This window comes from Carlito syrichta, unplaced genomic scaffold, assembly GCF_000164805.1.
Source record: "Carlito syrichta isolate Samal-C Ts95f unplaced genomic scaffold, Tarsius_syrichta-2.0.1 Scaffold314260, whole genome shotgun sequence".
Lineage (NCBI taxonomy): Eukaryota > Metazoa > Chordata > Mammalia > Primates > Tarsiidae > Carlito > Carlito syrichta.
Genome location: NW_007258356.1, coordinates 339,334 through 361,657, shown reverse-complemented (window position 1 = coordinate 361,657; position 22,324 = coordinate 339,334). Strand labels below are relative to the sequence as shown.

At 36.0% G+C, this 22,324-nt stretch overlaps 1 protein-coding gene across 2 annotated transcripts in view; it reads left to right on the top strand.

The window, feature by feature from the left end:
* Positions 1–22,324, top strand: part of SLC8A1 (solute carrier family 8 member A1) — a 332,937-nt gene that overhangs the window by 251,356 nt on the left and 59,257 nt on the right. For both annotated transcript variants that reach the window (XM_021719148.1, XM_008071264.2), the window contains 4 exons: positions 17,818–17,924; positions 21,153–21,173; positions 21,605–21,622; positions 21,738–21,752. In XM_021719148.1, the coding sequence (XP_021574823.1) occupies positions 17,818–17,924; positions 21,153–21,173; positions 21,605–21,622; positions 21,738–21,752 (161 nt within the window). The remainder of the gene's footprint in view (positions 1–17,817; positions 17,925–21,152; positions 21,174–21,604; positions 21,623–21,737; positions 21,753–22,324) is intronic.

Below are 22,324 nucleotides of genomic sequence, written 5' to 3'. Positions count from 1 at the left end.
ACTCATTGGCTGATAAAAATAAAATGAAATATGTGCTCAGGGCTGAATTGATGGTAGATAATTAGATTTTCTGTTCATGAAAATCAGGTCAGTTTTACAATCTGATGATGTTTTCTCCAGCAGAATTTGTATTTTACTACCTCCATCTTGCTATAAGAAATTTCATGCCATTTCAATTTGTTTTCTCTAACCCACAGACAGATTTTTTTTGAAAAAGAAATTTCAGAAAAGAAATTAAAGCAACATTTCTCTTATTTCTTCAGCTTTAACAAATCTAGATTGGAGATGTAGCCAAATGCTTCTTCAAAACTTGCTTCTGGCTTAATATTCAGGCAGGGACTTTAGACTCTCCCAGTCCAGGAGATAATGTCTGCCACCTTGGTTCTTTCTCCTTTATTTTATCTTTGGCTACATTGCAAGCTTTATCCCAGGGTTAAAGTGATTGTACTAAAGGTCAACATTGATCATGGCAGTCCTTAATCAAAAAGGCCCATCGGCTTTTACAGAATTATGCCCACATGACTTTGCATTGCTCCTGACCCTAAGCTGTCTTTCTTAATTCACCTCCCATCAGCCCTACACCACAGACACTATAAACACAAGATAAAACTTGATGTTTCTTAAACTTATCATACCTTTCTATGTCTCTGTTCATTTGAACCAAGGTTTTTGTTTTTGTTTTGTTTTGTTTTGTTTTACATCTCTGTTGTCTTTGAGCCTTAAATACATTTCAGCCTGACAAAACTCTTCCAGATCCAGCCCAATTATACCTGTCTTTGGTGAAGTTTCTCACCCTCTGTGCTCGCACAGCACAGAGCCCATACTTGTAATTAACACACATGGAAGTGCATAGTCTTTGGTTTGTATGCCTGTCCTTCCTGTGATCTGTGAATTCATACTCCTCTCTGATACCCCTCATGTGAGCCTGGCACACAATTGGATACTTAGTAAAGGTTTGTTGAATGACTGAATGGAATAACATACTGTAGGAATCTGAAGTGAGGATGATAAATTCACTTGGCCCTGATGATGCCCAAGTCCTGAGCTTGAATCACCTACACCATTCATTTTGCTCATTCCCTTGGTGAAATCTACATTAAGAACCCTATCCTTTTATCTAAAAAAAATTTTGAGCTATCTTTTACTAAGAAATATGAGACCTTAATGGATTAGCACAAATTCGAATACAAACTTGTGACAGTGGACTCAGCTGTGTCATTCACAAATATTTGTTAAGTAAACCCCATGTGCTGTACTGTGCTCATTGTCGTGGGGAATGTACAAATACATAATGCTGGCCTATCCCATGGTGACATGGTTACCATTGAATGTGGACAGCACTGCCCAAAGAGTTTACATTATTAGGGAGTCTGAAGACCCAGAACTATATTTTTATGGATTCTCTTTAATTCCATTAACAGTTTTACCAGCCTTTAAATATCTATCTGAAGAAGTCTGACTTTGTGCAAGAAATTTAATTAAAACTATAAAGAGGATTTGTATTATTCTACAAACTCAGAGATAACTCATAGAAAAAGTATTCAGGACATACAAGTATTGCATCAAGACTGAAAGTTAATATTGAGGGGGAAAACCTATAAATAGCCTTCTAACGGTTTTCTCATCTAAATAACACAAAAACTGAAGAAGTCATATTTCTATTGAATTGATAGTATTTATTCAGTATACATAGACCTGTCCTTGAGGTGCACTACCAAGTTTTTCCTTAAGTGTATCATATTTTATAATTAATATAAGTTAAATTTAATTCTACATAGTTAATAGAAATGTTAAAATACAATAAGACAGTATCACAATAGATAATGAAATATTTGTTCACGTTCTAGAGGTCAGTTGTATCTGCTGCTACAATTTCTAAAGGGATTAGTTATATAAATATAAAATAAAATTATAAAAGGAGTTCTATGGACAGATGTCGGATATCATTGCCCTTCCATTCACATAGGAAACACTTATTTTTCAGAATGAATATTTTAGCATTCATATTAATACCCCATATATGTTTGAATGGAGCTGAGAAAGGTTTTTGTTCACCGGAAAGATTGTTGAAATCAAGAGACCTAAATTTGCTCAGTTGCAAAAATGAGATGATTAAGTGAGATATAATAATAATAAAGGCACATTTGAAAATGTTTAAATCATGAAAAGTTCTTTCACATAAATTATCTCATTTGCTTCTCATTTAACCCTGTGAAATACATAGATTGGCTTTTCTTATTTTATATTTGATGATATTGAAATTTGGAGAAGTGACATCACAAAGTCACACTGCTAAAAGCCTTAAATCTTTATTGTAAATGCAAAATAAAAAATATTTTAGAGCTTACTTAGAGATTTTCCCCTATAATCAATGTACACTTTGGATGCTGCTCATTAGGAACCTGTAATTAACCTAAGAATTGCTCACCGAGCACTTTCTCACTGTTTGGTTCAGAGGTTCAGTATTTTTAAACAATGTTACTATTTGCATTCTGTAGACTTGTTCTGGTTTTACACAAGTCTACCTGGGAAAAGCTTCTACTGCAAAAAGAAACATAAAAAGGGGAGGGGACAAAGCAAAACACATTTTTAGTTTAAAACCAATAAAATCCATTCTGGCTTCAGTTAATTTTCGTCTTAAGCTTTCAATTGCTATTATTAATAAATAACTGAATTGTCTTCTTGCCGATTTTATCTTGTGATGCTTACCTATAAAGTATTTCGATTTCCTTTATATAAGAATACAGACTCCAAAAAGATAACTGATGTGTTTTTAAACTAAGTGGCATACCCAGAAAATATTTAAACATTCAAATACATACAGTAGTGCAAAGTTCAGTAAGAGTCCATAGTTAGAAATGTGCTTTACAGAAAGTAGAAGGCAGTAGAAGAAAGTAAGGGCCCTATTGAGGCCCTTGATATTTTGTTGGTACGAATTTTTAATTCATAGTTTTTACTAGTTTTAATATTTACTTGTTGGTGATTAGACATTCAAGAAGTATTTCACCATATAGAGGTACTCAGTGTGCTCTTAAGCTTGCCCCATTGCTGCAATGCCAATTCTTTTTATAATTACTGCTTTTGGATTAAGGCAGTGGAGGTTGCTTTAAAAGTAGAAGTATATTTTCCAAGCGGAAACACACACTCATGCGATTATTGACCATTCCCACTTGAGTACAAACAGATCATCAAGTTCCTTGGCTCAGAGGTTCCCAATGCCCAGTGAGCAAAGCTTCATCTGTATTTGTAGTTGCTCCCCATCACTCACATTACCACCTGAACTCTGCTTCTGTCAGGTCGGTGGCGGCATTAGATTCTCATAGGAGTGCAAATCCTATTTTGAACTTTGCATGCGAGGGCTCTATATTACATGCTCTTTTTGAGAATCTAATGACTGATGAGCTGAGGTGGAGCTGAGGTAGTGATGCTATCCCTGGAAAGTGACTGAAAATACAGATTAAGGTTAGCACTGAAGTTTGACTGCACAGGGAGCATTAGAAATCAGTTGCTTGCAGATTCATATAAAAACCCTCTTAGTGAATGGCAAGTGAGTGAATGTACTTCTGTTATACCGCTGCATCTGTTGGCAGGCTTTAAGTCAGAATCTTGACACTTATTTTAGTCTGTGCAAGGCCTACCCATTATTTTATTCGCCACTTCCATCTGTGTCTCTTTTTTTAATGGTTAGTTGTATAATTATTCATTATATATTATAATACAATAATAATAGAAATAAAGTGTACAATAAATGTTATGTGCTTGAATCATCCTGAAGCCAATCTCCTACCCCCCAAACTGTCTATGGAAAAATTGCTTTCCATGAAACTGGTCCCTGATACCAAAAAGGTTGGAGACCACTGCCTTAGCTAATGGTAGAGAGGGTCTACACACCACGTACCTAGTTGAAGAATGAAGAGACGTGCAGAGAAGGGCAGCGGCTCTTTGTGATACTCAGAAGACTTTGGTATACTAAAAAGACTAGGGTTGGTTTTGCCTGGTTATTATTTTACCTTTACTCTTTTTTTTTTTTTTTTTTTGAGTTGGAGTCTCACTCTGTCACACAGACTGGAGTGCAGTGGCACGGTCCCGGCCACCGCAGCCTTGACCTGCTGGGCTCCAGCGATCCTTCCGCTTCAGCCTTCCAAGTAGCCAGAACTACAGGAGCACACTACCATGCCTGGCTAATTTTTGATTTATTGTAGAGACAAGGTCTCACCAAGTTATCTCGAACCCGCGGGTTCAGGCAATCCACTCGCCTTGGCCTCCCAAAGTGCTGGGATTACAGGCTGAGCCACCAAGCCTGGCCTATCTTTACTCTTCATTCAGTGTCTCTGAGGATGTTGTAGATTCATTTCAGATCAAAGATTCTTCAGGCCGCAATTCTACACAGCCATCCTTACTAATGGACATGCATGTTTCTATTGTGTGAGCCTTTAAATGTATCTAGCATCTCTCAACATGATGGACAATGATGAAATGGCAGTGATAAAAGAAAATCATGCATTTCCTTCTGTTGTTAGCATCAGTTTTTACCCAATTAAAAAGACAAGGGGAAAGAAAAGGTTTTCTATGAAGAGTGGTGAATTAGATTTCTTTAGCACCAAATCTAAAACACTCGGATAATGGCAGAGTAAATAAAAAACACTCGGATAATGGCAGAGTAAATAAATACTAGATGTGGATTCATAGTCTAGAAATGAGTCCTCATTCTAGCATCAACTAGCTGTGAGGAATTGGCTAAATTCATTTAGTCTCACTTGGCTTATTTGTATAATGAGAGATGAACAGGGAGCTTCTATAATCAAGGATTGAGAAATTGTGCTTTTAGATTAGAAAGTGGAGTGTTTAGGAAGGCAAAGGCTGAATTTGAGTGGAAAATGACTAATGCTATTTTGATTACAAACTTGGGAATAGATGATTAGTAGAAGGGTACTAAGCATTGGTATTTGTGAGTGATTTAGCATGAGGAATTATTTGTTACAGAATAAACAAAGCTCAGCAAGGTAGCCAGAATGACCTTCTAGGGAAACAACATTGGCAGATGATTCCTGAAAAATTTTCCAGCAAAACTAGCCCAAAAATTGGTAATGACAGAGTAGAGAATTTCTCCTTTTGAAAATGGACATACAAATTTTTCACGTGGCAGAATTCAGACAAAAGCTTCCTTAAAGGCCCATAGAAAAAAGACATGGGGAATATTACCATCTACATTATGAGTCCAGGATGGGGCCCAAGCATATGAACAGGGTTGCTGGGGAAATAAACATTCACCTAAAAGAGCTAATCCCAAATAGCTCTTCCATAGGAAAACATCAAAAGTTCGTAATTTTTTTTTGCAATTTAATTTAAAGCTAAAACTAAACATTTAAAAATGTTAAATGGTGATCTCTAGCGGTGGGATTATGGGTGATTTATTTTCTTCATTTCTGCATTTGTCAAGTCCTCAATAGTGAACAAGTGTTACTTTAATAAATAGGAAAACACTTAAAAAGGTGAACACACACTATCCTAAGGCAACCCACATTATTTTAATTGTATTTATTAAGAAAGAACTTATGAATTACAAACTTGCTAATGTAAACTATTGTCCATTCTGGCAACTTATGATGTTTTCAACAAACAAGGACAAAACTATGTTCAGAAAAAGTTTAGTTTTGTCTAAGTTATCAGGAAAAGCAAGAGCCAAAAGGACACTGAAAATCAGACTTTTTAAAAATCTGTCATTGTATAGTGACCTCCCCCTTGATATCAATAAATTAGCTTTACTGATACTATAGTTCCTATTCTCTTTTCTCCTCATTCTTTATAATTATTACTATTATAATGTTGATGATAAATCACTATTCAGTGCTTACCAGATCCTGTTCTGTCTTCTCATTTAATCTCCTTGTCCTTTCATCAACCTTATATGATTATTTCATTTTTCAGATGAAGAAGGTAAGGCATAGGTTATGTCATTTGCATGAGATCGCAGGCAATCTTATTCCAAAAGTCCCAGTTTTTAACCTTATACAACAGTTTTCATGTTCATAATGATAATAGATAATATTTATTTAGCACCTACTATGTGCCAGACTCTGTGTTAAGGATTTTATATTACTACCACAATTAATACTTGCAGTAATCAGATGAAATAAATGCTGTAATAACCATTTTACAGAGAAAGCATTTGAGCCTTAGAATAACTAATATAGGTGTGAATAGTAAATTCTACAACCTGGGTCCTTTTCCTAAGAAAGTATTTGAGGTCATTTTACTTCATAATACTGTGGAACCACTCAGAGTCATGGTAACATTGACATGATGAGCCTTAATAACTATGTTACTTATGAAGACAAATTAACATTGAAAATAGAGTCATGTGCCACATAATGGCATTTTGGGCAATGATGAACTACATATACGATGTTGATTACATAAGATTTTAATTTCATATTTTTATTGCACCTTCTCTATGTTTAGATACACAAATATTTACCATCATATTACAATTACCTACAGACTGTAATTTAATAGACATCCTGTAGAGCCCACAGGACACTTTCAGGATAAACAAAACTGAGCCCAACCTGCCTTTCCAGCCTTATATCCCCCTTGATAAATAGCCAATACATATTCTTATTTCTTATTTAATTTTTCATAAACCATAAGACTCAATTGTATAATCCAAACATATTCATAGAATATATATACTATGAAGACACAAGTCTTGATTGCATAATCTAATTAAAGCAGCAGTAAAACATTAGACATGGAGCAAAAACATGAAATTTAAAAATTGATATCTCACCATATGCATCCCATTGTTCTATAGATAGGGATGTTAGAATCACAAGGCTTTTGTTTAAGAATTGCTTAAGATGTTTTTCAGAATCTGAATTCCAGCAAAACAGCTCACAACCGGTTTGAAGACCCCCATAGCAAAATGGCAGCAACATAAGAAAACAGTTTCTTCATCTTCTTGTCCCATGACTTCACCCTGCACTCTTTGACCAATCAATAATCTCCACACTTGGGCCCACTCCCAAAAAGCCTTAGAAGCCCTAGACTTAAACTCTTTGGGGAGATGGATTTGAGGTTTCCTTCTGCCTCCTTGTTCAGCAGCCCTATAATTAAATCTCCTTCTTAACTGCAAAAACAAAAAAATTTGACATTAATTCGCTAATTATTGGTTTATTTTAGCTATGTTGGGATCCATTTTTAAGAATATTTTATGAGTGCATGCAGAAAGAGTTTGATTTGCCACTGTATATCTTGTCGTCATAGACATAGAGAGGAGATGAAAGAAAAGAGAGAAGTTAATATGAATTTAAAAACTTAAGAAAGCTCAACTTGTTTCCTGGTATTCTGTTTGTAAACCTGGTCTCCTTCTGATAGAAATGCTTTCGGCATATTCTAGCTGCTGCCCTATAACATTTCAGAAGTGAAATCCTTCCATTGTTTTTCATGAAACTCTGCACTTTGAACAACAAAAAAAAACTTGACAAAGGAGTAAGGACCAAAAGTAGAAATAATCTCTGGAAAGAGGCTAATGACATCCCAGGAATGTTTAAAATATTCAGGATGAATAGAGAGTTTTTGAAAAGAATGGGAAACTGGCAGTCATTTTGAAATCCGGCAGCATTAATTTCATTGTCATTCTGATTCTTATAAAAGGCAGTGGCAAATTGAGGACTGATGATTATTTCTAAAACTGAATCAAACATGCTTATGTTTTCAAATTATAGAAAAGATGCTTTTTGTTACAAAGCTGTCTTAACATTACCTTCAACTTTGACGAATTTGTTAAAACACTTTTTCTAGAGAATCTCCCTTTCAAAAAGTACAGTTACATACATCTTTATAATAAATTAGTTAATTAAAAATTTTAAAAAGATGTCAGACTATAGATAAATATGTAATCTAAGAATAAGTTAAAGCATAAGTTTTAAGATGTTGAGCACCCTGTCCATCATTTTTTTTAAAGTGGCCCTTCATAGAATTTGTGAAATGCCAATGTTATTAAACAATAAAAAAGAGTTAGATCTATTTTGACATTTTTCAACATGGTGCCCAATGTTTGATCCACTTCATATTTTCACTGAATGGACAAATTATCTCAGCATACACATTTAGGTAAGAAATCGAAGATCCTTATTGCTTTTACCTTCCTTAAGACTGAAGTTTATTGAATGCAGAGGAGTGAGACAATGGTAAGGTATGAATTTTATAAATCACAAAGTTATGGTCAATTTTTAGTGCACCCATGTTATTTTCTCTTAGTAAACTTTACTCATGTGATTTTCTCTGTAGCCTACCATAAGAGGATAGAACACTGGGAGACATAGCTAGTATATTGTTTATTGGAACAATGACTATGGATCCCTGGAGTATCTCTTTCCATTGGTCAACCAGAATGTCTTCTAAGGGCAAGAAAGTAGCTCACAGGTTTTTCTTTTAAGACCAAAACTAACAATTGATTTCTAAAAGGAGAGAGACCAAAGAAGAATTACATTTGTTCCTATTTTGCATTTGAAAAAAAGGAATTGGTTGCCATTCAGTTTCAAAAGTGAGAGGAAAATAAAATAGAGCAAGGCTATATTGGAAAACATCCACTCCCACTCCAGTGCTCTCTAAGACTCCATGACCTCTGTGGGAACAGCAGGATTTTAGCTGTCCCTGTCCCTTGCTCTGCTTAAAGCAATGATTTCAATAACCACTTGACAAGGCAAAGAGATCAGGGAATGCATGACAAGGCATCCTGGAGAATTACTTTGGTTTAGCTACTTGAGCAGCTCTCATCTCTGGAGTCTATTTAAATTACAGACTAGCACCCTCGCTGTTTGCCAGACTCTGCTTCATAGCAGGAACCACAGGAAAAGTGTGACTTCAGACCCTGGTGTGTAGCCTGATAGCGGCAGACGAGGGCCTGGCAGAACTGGGCTGGGAAGCTAAACATTAGCTCTTGCACTTCTTGTCCTTTTGAGTTTAGAGTTCTGTACTTAAATACCCCATCTAATGGGAATTGATCCAAAGCTAATTATAAGTGGGTTTGAGGGCATTTCTCCTTACTCCACTGAAAATTTTCCCACCTTCACCTCCACCATCTGCCAGCTGTCCTTTTTGGTGACTGAGTGAACAGGCAGGTAAGAACTGCAAAAGAAGCCACTTCTTTTCAACTAAGAATAGCAGGAGTACCTAATACATTATGACCATTTACAAAACAATTTTTGCATTATTATCTTATCTCATCTTTGCAACCCCCTGCAAAATTTTATTCTCCACATTTGATAAATGATGACACCCATTATTTGATCATCACAACACTAAACATCATAATCCTTGCAAAGTAAGTTTTGTTAACCTCGTTTGACAGATTATAACATGGATATTTAGAAAGATGCCAAAACTAACCCAAATACTCAGCTAGAAAGTGGCAGAGCCAAGTTATGAACCTAGGTGATCTGAGTTCCAGTTGATGCTCTTGACATTTCAAGAGAGGAAATTATAGATTTAAGACAGCATTTAGTGTTTTTGCTAGAAGTATCCTAGCATGGTCTATTCAGCAAATTCCCAAGTGAATCCATACCCAAAGTTTCTTCAAATAATCTAAAAATGATGTAAAAATATTTGTAGAGGCTGGGCTTGGTGGCTCACCCTGTAATCCCAGCACTTTGGGAGGCCAAGGTGAGTGGATTGCCTGAGCCCGTGGGTTCGAGACCAGCCCAGACAATTTAGCGAGACCTCATCTCTACAATAAATAAAAAATTAGCCCGGTGTGGTAGAACGCGCCTGTAGTTCCAGCTACTTGGAAGGTTGAGGTAGAAGGATCACCGGAGCCCAGCAGGTCGAGGCTGTGGTGGCCGTGAGCGTGCCACTGCACTCCAGCCTGGGCAATGGAGACTCCAACTCAATATATATATACATGTATATATATATATATGTTTGTAGAAATAATATGAGTCACAGCCTGTTCTTGTACCATTTGGAATGTTTTCAAAAGGGAGGAATTGATTTAGTACACGTACAGTAGATGACAAGTATATATGCCTGGATCTTCTCCAACTGCCCCTTTCTTTCCCTAACCCCATATCACTAAGCAACTCACCAATCAGTTTTTGGAAAGGAGGAAAAAAAGGGCACCAGAACTTTAAAACAAGTGATACAAAGGCAACCCATGGCAAGTTTATCATCCCTTTGCAGGTACGGAGAAGTAAATGCCCACAAAGGAGCTAGAGAATGCCCAAGATGACTTGAACAGAGCTATTGACTTTATGAGGGCAGTAGGCATCCCCATAATTATCCTTTCCTTTCATTTTATGATACATACCATGAAAGAAATGCTACTCCTGACATTTTCATAACGATTAATACTTTGGGCAAAAGAAACAAGCCAAGGAAGCCAGCCTGAGGTAACAGCCACCAGAAATGCTTAGCATGTCAATGTACAACATCAATAGCCCTTGATCCTGGAGGAGGCAGGCAACATTCTGTGTGAAATCCTGAAGAAAGGGCTGCAGTGAGGGGTAGTAGAGCTGACAGACAAGGCTGAGCTTTGATGTAAACGACTTCAATGTCCCACTGCATGCAGTATTCTAGTTTTCTGTTTAACAATACTAGCAGAGTTTGAAACACCTCCTGAAAACCTCAAGCATTCTTACAATCTTTTCCCACTCAAGAAAACAGCCTTTTCTAAGACTAGGGTTTAGCCTAAAGCTTATATATATATATATATATATATATAAGCTTTATTAAGACATAATTTGAACTGAGTATCATATGTTCTCACTTATAAGCGGACCTTGAACAATTATCGTTAATACTATAAGAAAGGGATTGGCAGTTGTGGAAACTGTTAGGGGAGTGTGGGGGTGAGATTGGTAGTGGTGGGAATCTGCCGGGCGGGGATATGTCTCATCAACAAGGGTACATGCATAATGAACATTTGTGTATCTAACACTGAGTTGTACCCCACATCTTTGAAATAAAATTTTTTTTTTATTTAAAAAAAAAGATTTCATGCAACCGGGAAACCCACTTGCATTGTGGTAAATCATTGAGATTTCAACATTTATCTATTTTAGCACACATAAACTAATAAGCAAGCCCCTCTAAAGCTGAGAATCTTTTTTCCTCTTACAAAAAAAATAAATAAATAAGAATTTGACTACAAAACCATACACACAGACTCAAAAGACATAATTCACATACCTCAAGAATATGCACTTAAAATATACAATTCATTGGGTTTTAGTATATTCTCAGAATTGTGCAACCATCACTACAGTCCATTTCAGAACACTTTCATTACCCCCAAATGAAATCCTGTTATCTATTAGCAATCCATCTCCCCTTTTCCCCTAAGTCCCCAGCTCTACTTTCTGCCTCTATATTTTTCTATTCTTGACTTTTCATATAAATGGAATCATACAACATGTGGCCTTTTGCAGCTGGCTTCTTTCGCTTTGCATAATGTTTTCAAGTTTCATCCATGTTGTAGCATGTATCAGTACTTTATTCCTTTTTATTGCTGAAAAGTATTCCACTGTGTGAATATAACACATTATATTTATCCATTCGTCGGTTGATGGACAGTTAGGTCATTTCCACTTTGGGGCTATTATGAATAATGCTGCTATGGAACGTTCACATACAAATTTTAATGGAAATGTGTTTTTAATTCTCTTTGACATATACATAAAAGTGGAATTTCTGGGCCATATAGTAACTCTGTTTTTAAACTTCTGAGGACTTTTTCCAAAGGGGCTGCATCCGTCTACGTTACTACTGGCAGTGTATGAGGGTTTCAATTTCTCTGCATGCTCACCAACACTTGTTATTGTTTGTCTTTTTTATTGTAGTTACTCTACTGCGTGTGGCTTGGTATCTTATTGTGGCTTAGGTTTTAATTTCCCTAATGGCTAATGACATGGAGCATCTTTTCATGTACTTATTGGTCATTTGTTTATCTTCTTTGGAGAAATGCTTATTCAGAATCTTTGTCTATTTTTTGTTTGCTTGTTAGTTGTATTTGTCTTTTTGAGTTGTAGAAGTTTATCTCGAAGCTTTTAACATCAGGTGTGCTGTGGATCAAATTTCATATTCATCTTAACTGATGATGTCACTCTGGGATCAGAGAAGTTGCAGGGTTCATGTGTGGTTAGTCCTGGGTCACTTCTTCCTTGAGTCTGATAATGTGATAGCGTTCATGTGGGAAGCTTCTACTTTCACGGAATGACCTTTCACTGACGTGGCTCAGAAGTTCTGAGGCGGTGGGGAGGAGGGACATGAGACATCACCGTCTTCTATGGCAACTGAAACACTGTCTACTCTCCAGATGTAACCACCGTTGTGCTAAAACATATCAACAGAGTTTCTATCACCTTACTGAGAAGGAAATCACTCTTCATGGGTTTATATTCTGATGCCTGAATACTAAAGGTGTTTTTCTCACTTGTACTATTAAGGTTGCCTGCTGAGACCACCATTTCCTGAGAGGGGAAAACAACTTTAAGTACACAGTATAATCTAGAAAAGAACATCAGAGAAGGACAAAGCAAATGATTCTCCCTGTTTCAAACTAGATTGCTAATGAGATCTAAAATTTAGTTTTGACTATGAGATGAGTTTCTCACAATTCTACCTATTCTTTATTTAATGTATTAAAAAAAAACTTTCAAAAACTGTATTCATGCTGGGACTTCACAAGCAGAGAGTTTGATGTAACTGATCTGAAGAGGGTTTACACATTTATAGTTTGCAAAGTCTCACAGGTGAGTTTAATATGCAACCAGGTCCAAAGCATAACCCTTTTATAATTATAACATAAGATCCAATTTGTTGTGTAAAATAACTGCCTCTTAATTTGTCATCCAACTTAATAAAAATAATCCACTCCCACTCTAGATTGGCATTTTTCAGACTTCACCATGCAAAGGAGTCATCTGGAAATCTTGTTTAAGTGCAGATTCTGACTCTGTAGGTCTGTATGAGGCCTGAGATTCTGCAGTTCTAACAAGTCTCCCACCCCAGGTGAGGCTGAGGCTGCTGGTTGGCTGTTGAATCCTCAGAGCCCCTGTGTGATCATGGTACTTACCAGTTAACTCTTCAAGGATTTAACTTTTGAAGTCAGCCATCATGGACTGTAATATGTGCGGTAGCCATTTCAAAATAGAATTGAAATTCTGTAATTATACATACAGGCACTCTTTGTTAATATAAAAATGAAACAATAAACCTCAACATTAATTTAAAATAATGACCTAGATCCTTTAAAGTGGTCATAAAAACACTGCACAGTTGAATGAGTAAGGGACCTGGTGGGTGACTATGGGTCATATCATTGAAAGGTATTGGTCCTTGGAACTAGTCACAGGAGACTCACTTTGTGACCTTGGAAGTTACTGACTTCTCTGAGAGTCGTTGTTTTCTCTGTCAATTGCTGGTAGTAGGAATAACTTCTAAGGTTGTTATCAAGATCCGTGAATTAAGAAATGCAAAGTGTCCACTGTTTTATTGCCCTCTAAGTATGCCTTAAGAGAGGATAAATTGAAAGAAAGAAGGAAGGAAGGAAAGAAAGAAAGAAAGAAAGAAAGAAAGAAAGAAAGAAAGAAAGAAAGAAAGAAAGAGTCATAATATGCGAAATCCTCACTGAAATCTTTTGTATGAAAATTTGAAAAGAAGTCTCTTCTCTAATCCTCCAACCCATCTTTTTCTCATCTTCTTCTAACATCTAGGGAAATCTTAGGGAAAAGAAACCACAGAAGGACAAATTAAGGCTTAAATTGAAAAAGAGACGGTGATACCACTTTGGCTTTAACAATCGAAGACTAAAATATGTTTTGAAGAGATTTTCTTTTTCAACCCTTATTAATAAAGCCACCTCTTTCTTTCCTTCTGACCGTCTGCCTGAGTCACCACCAGATATAAGGACTCCTTGCTAGTCTGTTTGAAGATATTTGAGGCCTTTGAGACCCATCAGATGAGAGAGAGACTGGAAAGTAAAATATAGATGTTAGTTTGGTAACATCATGTGAAAAGCCCTGCAAAAATCAAAGAAATGATCTGTATTTTTCCACTAAATAAACTGATCTTTCTTAACCAAAAATTTTTTTCTTTTTTTTTAGAAATAGAACCAAACTGTACTTCCATAAAAATGTTGAGCATATTGAGAAATATTTTAATGTTATCATAAGATTTGTAACTGTTTTGCTAGTTTCCAGAAAATACAATTTTTATACTACACTGTCCAATTTAAAGAGATGTAAAAAAAAATCTAGTGAATTCTCTAACCTTCTTTATAATAAATATAGTGGTTGAAAATTGCATCATATCAGTTTTTCTATTTGATACTCATTAGTGCAATAATAATGCAAGAATTATATTTGGATTAAGTGCTACCTGACTGTTTCAGTCTTGTTTTTGTTAACCTATCAATTTAAAGTAGTAACAACAGCTATCTGACTGCTTCCCATTGGACAACAAAACAGAACAGAATAGAGCAGCCAACATGAATCTGTGTTCTCAGAGAGATGGAGTTCTTTGGACAGCGCAAAAGCCCTGTGAACATGAGATTGGTATGACAATGGGGCAGACCGAAGGTCCCTTCAAACCTTGAGATTCCATTTCTATTGCAGAACTGTGAGGAACAGAGGCATACTTCTTCTGATTATCAAATCAGCATAACTGGCATCTTTCACCAAAGCAAATCCCCTCATGTAATATCCCCTGTGGTGGAAGAAGAGGCCACAGTATCTTTCATGCATTAGGATCTGGAAAGTGAGAAGAAGGCCTCTCAGAGATGTGTTTCTTTAAAAATTGCATTGGTTTATTTGCTACTTTTGCTGGGGGAGGGAGAGTTCTGTTCTGAAGCAAAATGTGAACATTACCAGTGCCTTCTGATTTTTGCCTCTGTTGATTTAGAGAGCTAATTCATAAGGACTGACTTCATCCTGCCATTTTAGATCCTCTGAAATGTCCCTTAATAATCAAGTTTCCTATTAATAGCTTCACTGTGCAAGAGGAGCTAAATCAATATATAATTTAATGGTTCTTCTTGTCAGGGGCATTATTGATTCTATTACTAATGATTTTGAAATGATATGCCATTATGCAAATCCCATCTATTTTGGATGTCTTTGCCAGGCACCGACAGAAGTACTTTTTTTCTTTTTCTTCATTTTTGATTTTCCAGTATTACATTTATCAAATGCTTAAGTATTTTCTAAAGATTGTAACCCTAGTGAATAGAAAATATCTCTATCAGAGTACTAATGATAAATTGTAAATGCTCATCTTATTGTATTAACAAATTGTGTGAGCCCATATAGCTATATTTCTCACACTCGTCAGCTACTCAGAGTATAGACAATAAAGCTGTTAGAGCAATAGAGGATTAAAATTTATGATAGTCACCAAAGATAAGAAACATTATGTTGCTTAGTGGTTTATTTGTGAATAAGTTTCCCTGTGGACATGAAACGTATACCTTTCACACACAAACACTTGTCCCCAAGGCTACTTCTGTTATCCTCATAGTCTTTTCTTTAATTCTACAATACAATAAAATATGTAATGAGATGTTGGGTTGGGAATGCAATACGGTGAAATGTAAGATAAAATGTTTTAAGTAATACATGCAAGAATATTGCAACCTGACTCACTCACAATGGGAAGAAGGGGTTTCTTCCATTTGGTGTAACCTACAATGAAGTGCCTTGATAATGATGTTGGGCCATCAAGTCCAGAGGACTTTCAGTGAGCACCAGCAGTTTCCTCCCAGTCTCATGAAGCTGATTGTTTAAGAAGCAATGTACAACTATAAGACTTGTAAGATGAAAACCAATACCTAAAATGCTTAAGCTTTGATGACAAAGAGGAGAGACATTTGGTATGTTTTTGTAGAGTAAATTTGACCTAATCTAGAACATCAAATTCAGTTCTGAAATAGAAAGTATAAGAATCATCATTCCTACGTCCATCCTCTTGCACCTTCACTAATATTTTGTATTTGGGGGCATTGATGGACAATTAAATATCCCAATTTAGTCAGGGGAAGCTAAAGTATGTCTATACTAAGTAAATAGGTAAATTCCACAAAAATAGTTGTAAGAGTTAGGCAGGAATTGTTCACAATTAGCCTGTGACTGGATTTTGTCATGCTGTTGATAGTTTTATAAATATCCAACTACTCTTTAAAAAATGATTGCTGCTTTTGTCACATATAGCTGGTCATCTAGTGCTAGTATTTCAGGATGTGAGGACAGAGCTGAGATTAAAAAAGGCCATTTCATGAGCTCCAGCTTCTTAGGAGTGAGACATTGGAATGTGAGCATCAGGCAGGAATGTTCTTTAGCTGAGGAACAGAGAGTACATTATGGGGCTCTAGGGGACCACAACCAGTCGCTTAGTCTCACTTCCACAATGCTAAGCCAAGAAAGCAAGACTTAAGCATTTGGCATCAGGGACTGAGGAATTCAGAGAGAATTAAAAGCAGGTTCTACCTATGCCTTCTTCATACTAGGAAAGAAGACTGGTGTTCTTCTTTCCTGGTATGGATAGGTCTTATGAAACTTGATGGCTTTGATCAGCAAAATAAAAACAAGATTACAAACCAGTTTCCTTCCAGAAGACCTAGAAAACTCCCCCCAAATTAGAGTATCCATACCATTAAAATATTGCTTCTGTACAGACTCAAAATTGCTTCAAAAAAGTCGAATCAGAAATGTTCTTGGCCAATGCCATTAAAAAAAATTTTTTTTCAAAGACAAATCAATGTTTAGGGGGCTCTGAGTAAGTTGTAATATATAAAGCTTTTAAGACCTTATTAATTAAAAGTTAACATTAGATTGATTTTCTTTCAGAGTCATCAAGGATGCTTATGCGAAGTGGGGATTTGTGTAATATTTGCATTTGTCCGACCTGCCTGTCAGCCACTGACAGCCTTAGGACCATAGGGCAGAAATTGTTAAATGTTAATTACAGGAATAATTTTTATCGAAACACCTTGGCGTCCTGGTGGAGTTTGAAAATAGTGTAAATGGCATATTTAGCAAAAGTTAAAACTCAACTTCGGATGGGATGAAAACATCTACAACATCATGACTCCCACCCGCCCTGTGCCACCCCACTTTCAGAACAGCTGTTGTGAGGCTATAGCTTCCATCTTTAGAAAGGCAAAAAAACAGGAACAACTTCCTGTTGTGGTCTAGTTGGAAAATCTGACTAACCTGAGTAAGAGTTTGATTCTAAGACATTGGGTGGGGTACAATAAAACACTTTATGTTTTCTTCTGTGAAGCTTGTATGCCTTTACTATTTTAATAAAATGCTATGATAAAATATTATGTTTGGAACTATATAGTAAAGCACAATGAAGAGAAAATATGACCCATAAGCCTATTACTCAGAGATAACCTCTGTTAAGATTTTGATGTGATCTATTGATTTGTTCTAAAGGAGTAAATTGCAGGGCACAGCTCAGACAATCCAGCGGTTAAGGCACTTACTAAATAAATATATTTTTCTTTTCTTCTTATTATGATGTTCTGTACTTTTCTGCTTTTCCTTCTTATGATGATGACAGACTTATTAGTGCCGAGTGCTATATTTTGCCCGAAATAATTTCATGACCCCAGGCAGGGGAGCCATACACTGGGTGACCTCTCTAATCTTTCAGACCTATCTGATACCCATTCTTGAAAAAAAAAAAATCTCACAGTGCAGAAGTTTCTCAATGACTGTCTGGAAGTGCAACTTGTTAACCTTGCTTTCCTCTTCTTTATGTTCCTTTTCTTTCCTCTTCCCCTTGTTCGTCAATTTCTATTCTTCTCTGTTTCAGCAAAACAATATCAGTCAAGGTAATTGATGATGAGGAGTATGAGAAAAACAAGACCTTCTTCCTTGAGATTGGAGAGCCCCGCCTGGTGGAAATGAGTGAGAAGAAAGGTGGGGTAGCTGCTCCAGGGCTGAGCCCAACAGCTTCTGCTGGCCTGTGCCACCCCTGGATGCCTGCACTCTTCAAAACATGACTTACAACGCACACATCCCTCTACCCATGTAACAGGGCATGGACCTCTCGCTGGCCACCATAGGCGCGCCTGTGACCACATCAGGCAGTGTTGGCCACACTGTGCGTTAATGTCTGGGAGATTAATTTTTAGGGTAGTTGGTCAAACCTCTCCCTGTCTGGGGAAGTTGGTGCAGATGCTAAGTGATGCTGACACCAAGCCACCTTTCTGATTTATCTTCCCGATTTGGGTTACCTATTGACGGCTCACCGAAGCAGGAAGAATCTGTGAAAGTGATCCATTAGCAAAGAAAACTTGATGGAGCCAGCTGAGAGTATCCAAGATGCCCTTTTACATACCTCAGGAGGTCCATGTGCTGCCAGTTCTTCCCTCCATAACATCACAGTAACATTCAGCTTGGTGGACACTAAGAGCATGAGCGTGTGACTCCAACCATTTGTTTTGCCTTTGTCTTGTGTTCCCACAGGAAGATCATTACCATTAGAATATTTGACCGTGAGGAATATGAGAAAGAGTGCAGTTTCTCCCTTGTGCTTGAGGAACCAAAATGGATAAGAAGAGGAATGAAAGGTGTGAGAGTATACAAAGACATACCAGCGAGAAATTGTACTCTTCTCTCTCCGTGTCGCCTACTCTCACAACTTAACTCTCTCCTCTTCCTCGGCTTCCAAGTACTATACCTCATTGCCTTTGAAGCTTTAGCAGTTTCATTTCCCTTCCCTAATTCACAAGTGCCCATTCTCTTCAGGAAATAACCAACTAACCCTGATTACAACCACATTTTAAAATACTGGAAAACATTCCTGTAATTAGAAACTGATGACACAAAAGAATGTGTGCAGTTTTTCACTACTCACAGTTCATTCTTAAACGTTGCTCTCATTGCTAAACCTACCCTAAAACGTTAGTGATAAAGACTACTTAATACCTTGTCAATCATACCTCAATAAAGCTGGAAGGAACAAAAAAAACTACTGAATACCTACTAGTAGTAGTAGATGGCTCTAATGGCAACAGATAGGAAACGTCAGAAGAATTAAATAATTAAACTTCTTTAGAGAATCCAGTTAAAAAATAAAACAAGAAGAACAACAAAGACCCTTAAAGAGTAGTGTTATCAATATTCTAAGGCTCATTTTTGGCATGATATTTTTCATATCATCAAATATGACATTTCCAAGGTATTATATATATGAAACCATAGTCATATCAGTTTTCATTAGTCAGAAGGATAAGGTTGTTCAGTAAGAACCCAACTCTTGCGAAAGGCCTATCCAGTCTTACATGTCAGAATCTTTGGTTCCTTATAGAAGTAATAAATTTTAACATGCATAATAAAAAAGGAAACATAAAAGTAAAATCAATAACTAGATTTTGTGGATTTTTACTTATATCCTTAGGAAATATTTGAACAAAGAAGCAATTTTTTTCCTATCTTTGATTTCATATCTATGTTTAATAAGGAAGAACAGAAATTTATATCAGCTTTATAGATGATTTTTTATTCTGAATGCTTACTGGGATGTTTTATAGTTATTGTCTAATTTTGGCCATTTTAAAAAAGATCCTGTTGATGTCATTATTAAGTAAAAAGAGTATACCACATATTAATAGCTTTTATTAATAGCATAAAACAATCGATGAGAGCAGTGTAGGAGATGATGAGAATCACTTTGTAAGAAATTTACATTTTTATATGTAAAGGGAAAAAATAAGATATAGAGAACAAATTTCTATACAGACCCAACAGTTGGAGAAATTTAATCCCACATTTGTAAGCACTCATTGGCTTCAGAGTCCATTGAGTGAAAACTAAAAAGTGTATGTTCCTGACTTAATCAAGTTCAAAATGACAAAAGGAGTCTTTGGAGTGAGGAGGAAGGAGCACTTGAGACTCATTTTAATGCAACCCATTTCGTATTCTCCATAGGCAGTAGATGGAAGGGAAAAAAGACAAAAACTGGTGCTGATTTCTTATGAAGATGGGGTCAAAAATGCCTCATTAACATCTAAGAAAAAGCACTTACTTCTAAATGTATTCCTCCAGATAACTGTCTTTTGTCTCAAGGAAGAGCATCTTGGATATAGCTCTTAGATTGTCGCTTTAGTAAAATATGCCCTCATGCAACTGCAAATTAAAATTTCTTAATAGCACTGTCCAGTTTCATACACGCCAAGTGGATTCTTGTCACTATAAATAAATTACTGACTGGTTTTAGAAAGTAGCCTCTAATGCCACTATCATTGCAGAGAAAACTAGGCCCGAAAAGTTATTGTAACTTTCCCACCTACAAGTCATAAAGTAATTTACTTAAAACATTTAGTCAGGTTGTTTTTACTAAAATAAGGTGCTATGACATAGTCTGGGTTTAAATCACATAACCCGAAAGACAAATTATTTACGTACCTCCACCCTTCCTGCACTGTCAATTTCATGGAGTTATATGTCCACTAATGGATTCTGGTAATCTAATAACCTATGGAAGTCACAGATAAGGACATAAGTAAGCATTAATTTTGGGGACTATTAAACTTTGAGGATTTTTAAAACAGAAACAATTCTTGGTGGCCACAATATAACATCCAGAGAAAGAGCTTTACTGGGACCCAAGACCCCTTCTAGACAGGGCAGCTGAAATGGAATTTCCCAGAATACTTAACCTGTTCTTGTTGAATAAAAGGTATGATACCTGAGATCCTGGTGATTTAAAACTGCCATATGTTGGATTGACTAACTCCCAGGCAATTTTTAATGAGGAAGACTCAAATCAATTAACTTCATACAAAGTTTCTATTATATTTGGTAAACTAGATATATACACTATGTATAAACATATATAGTAGAAATGTCTTACTAAATGTAAAGAAATGATCTATATGGTGAAATATACACACACACCTATATACATAACTGTATATAGGTGTGTGTGTGTCTTCAATTACATTTCCAAAAATTTCAGTTGGGTTTGTTTATTCAGAAATACTCCCAACAGCACGTTTCCTTGGGTGCTCCCATAATTTTTAGCAGTGGCTCCCTACTACTCTAATCAGATCTGCCTGGATTTCTTTCTGCTGATATTCCTCTTACCTTCATTATTCATCTGGTCTCTTATTCTGTGTTTGTCTTTGTCTGTTTCCTTCACAGCCCTGTTATTGAATGAGCTTGGTAAGCATTTCATTTCTTGCATTACCTTTCCATTTTTTCTAGGATATTTTCCATTTCTGTCAGGTGATATAGTAGCGCTATTTTATTTCTATTGATTTGCCAGTAAGATTGTTTTTTTAGGGCCATTGGCCTCATTTCTGCTAAGGTCAAATAGTTTATATTACATATTTAATTTAGTACAACCTTTAAAAAATGTCAGTGATTTCTTAGGTATGCACAAAATAAATAAGTTTGTGCTCCAAATCCCATAATCTTAAAAGAATGATCAATGATTCAGTCATAAATGGATGTTTTCCTATTCTCTTAATTGTAAGCATAACTTGGCATGATTTTGTACCTTGGATGGGTTGTCAAGCAGTCTGATGTCACTGATATTTGTTATTTAGAGTGTAAATTAAATTGTAACACTTGGTTTTTTTTTTCTTTTTTAGGTGGCTTCACAATAACAGGTATGAATTTTTAAAGTTTAATGCTATCTAGTTTTATTTTTTACTATCTGTTCTTACTATATGTTATTACATTTTTAAAGAAATTATTTCTCATTTTTATTTGCATTTAATGAAGGAAAATACCTGTATGGTAAGAGTTTTTTTTTTTAAATCTTCCTTGTTTTTCCCTAAATACCCTTAAAAATCAAACCAAACCCCCATTTTATGGAACCTACATTAATATTTAACTGTGGCAAATGGTGTGCTCTTGTTGATTTTGCACATTTAACATTTTACAAATTAACAGCTTATGTGTGTTGTGTTTATTTATAAGCAATTGACATCGAGATCTCAGCACTGATCAATTGTGTATCAGACAGTAGGTCTGACTTGTCTGATACTACAGGTTAAAGATGTCGCTATTGGCCTACATCCTGTATCACAACATGGCATTTTCAATATATTGTACAAATATCAAAATTTTCTAATACATTGTGTGGATGTCAAAATTTTGATATCAGAAACCTGGACAAAAATATTTAGAAAGAAATATTTCTAAAATTTCTAATAATGAATATTATATGTCAGGAGTTGGTATTAACTAAATTCACTGTTAGCATAGACCCATGGGCAAGTAGTTCCAACGTGATTCTGTCCGAAGTGGAATTTTCTAAATACAGGCAGTTTCACACAGTCTGTTGTTCTTCACTGCTTCTCTCTAGA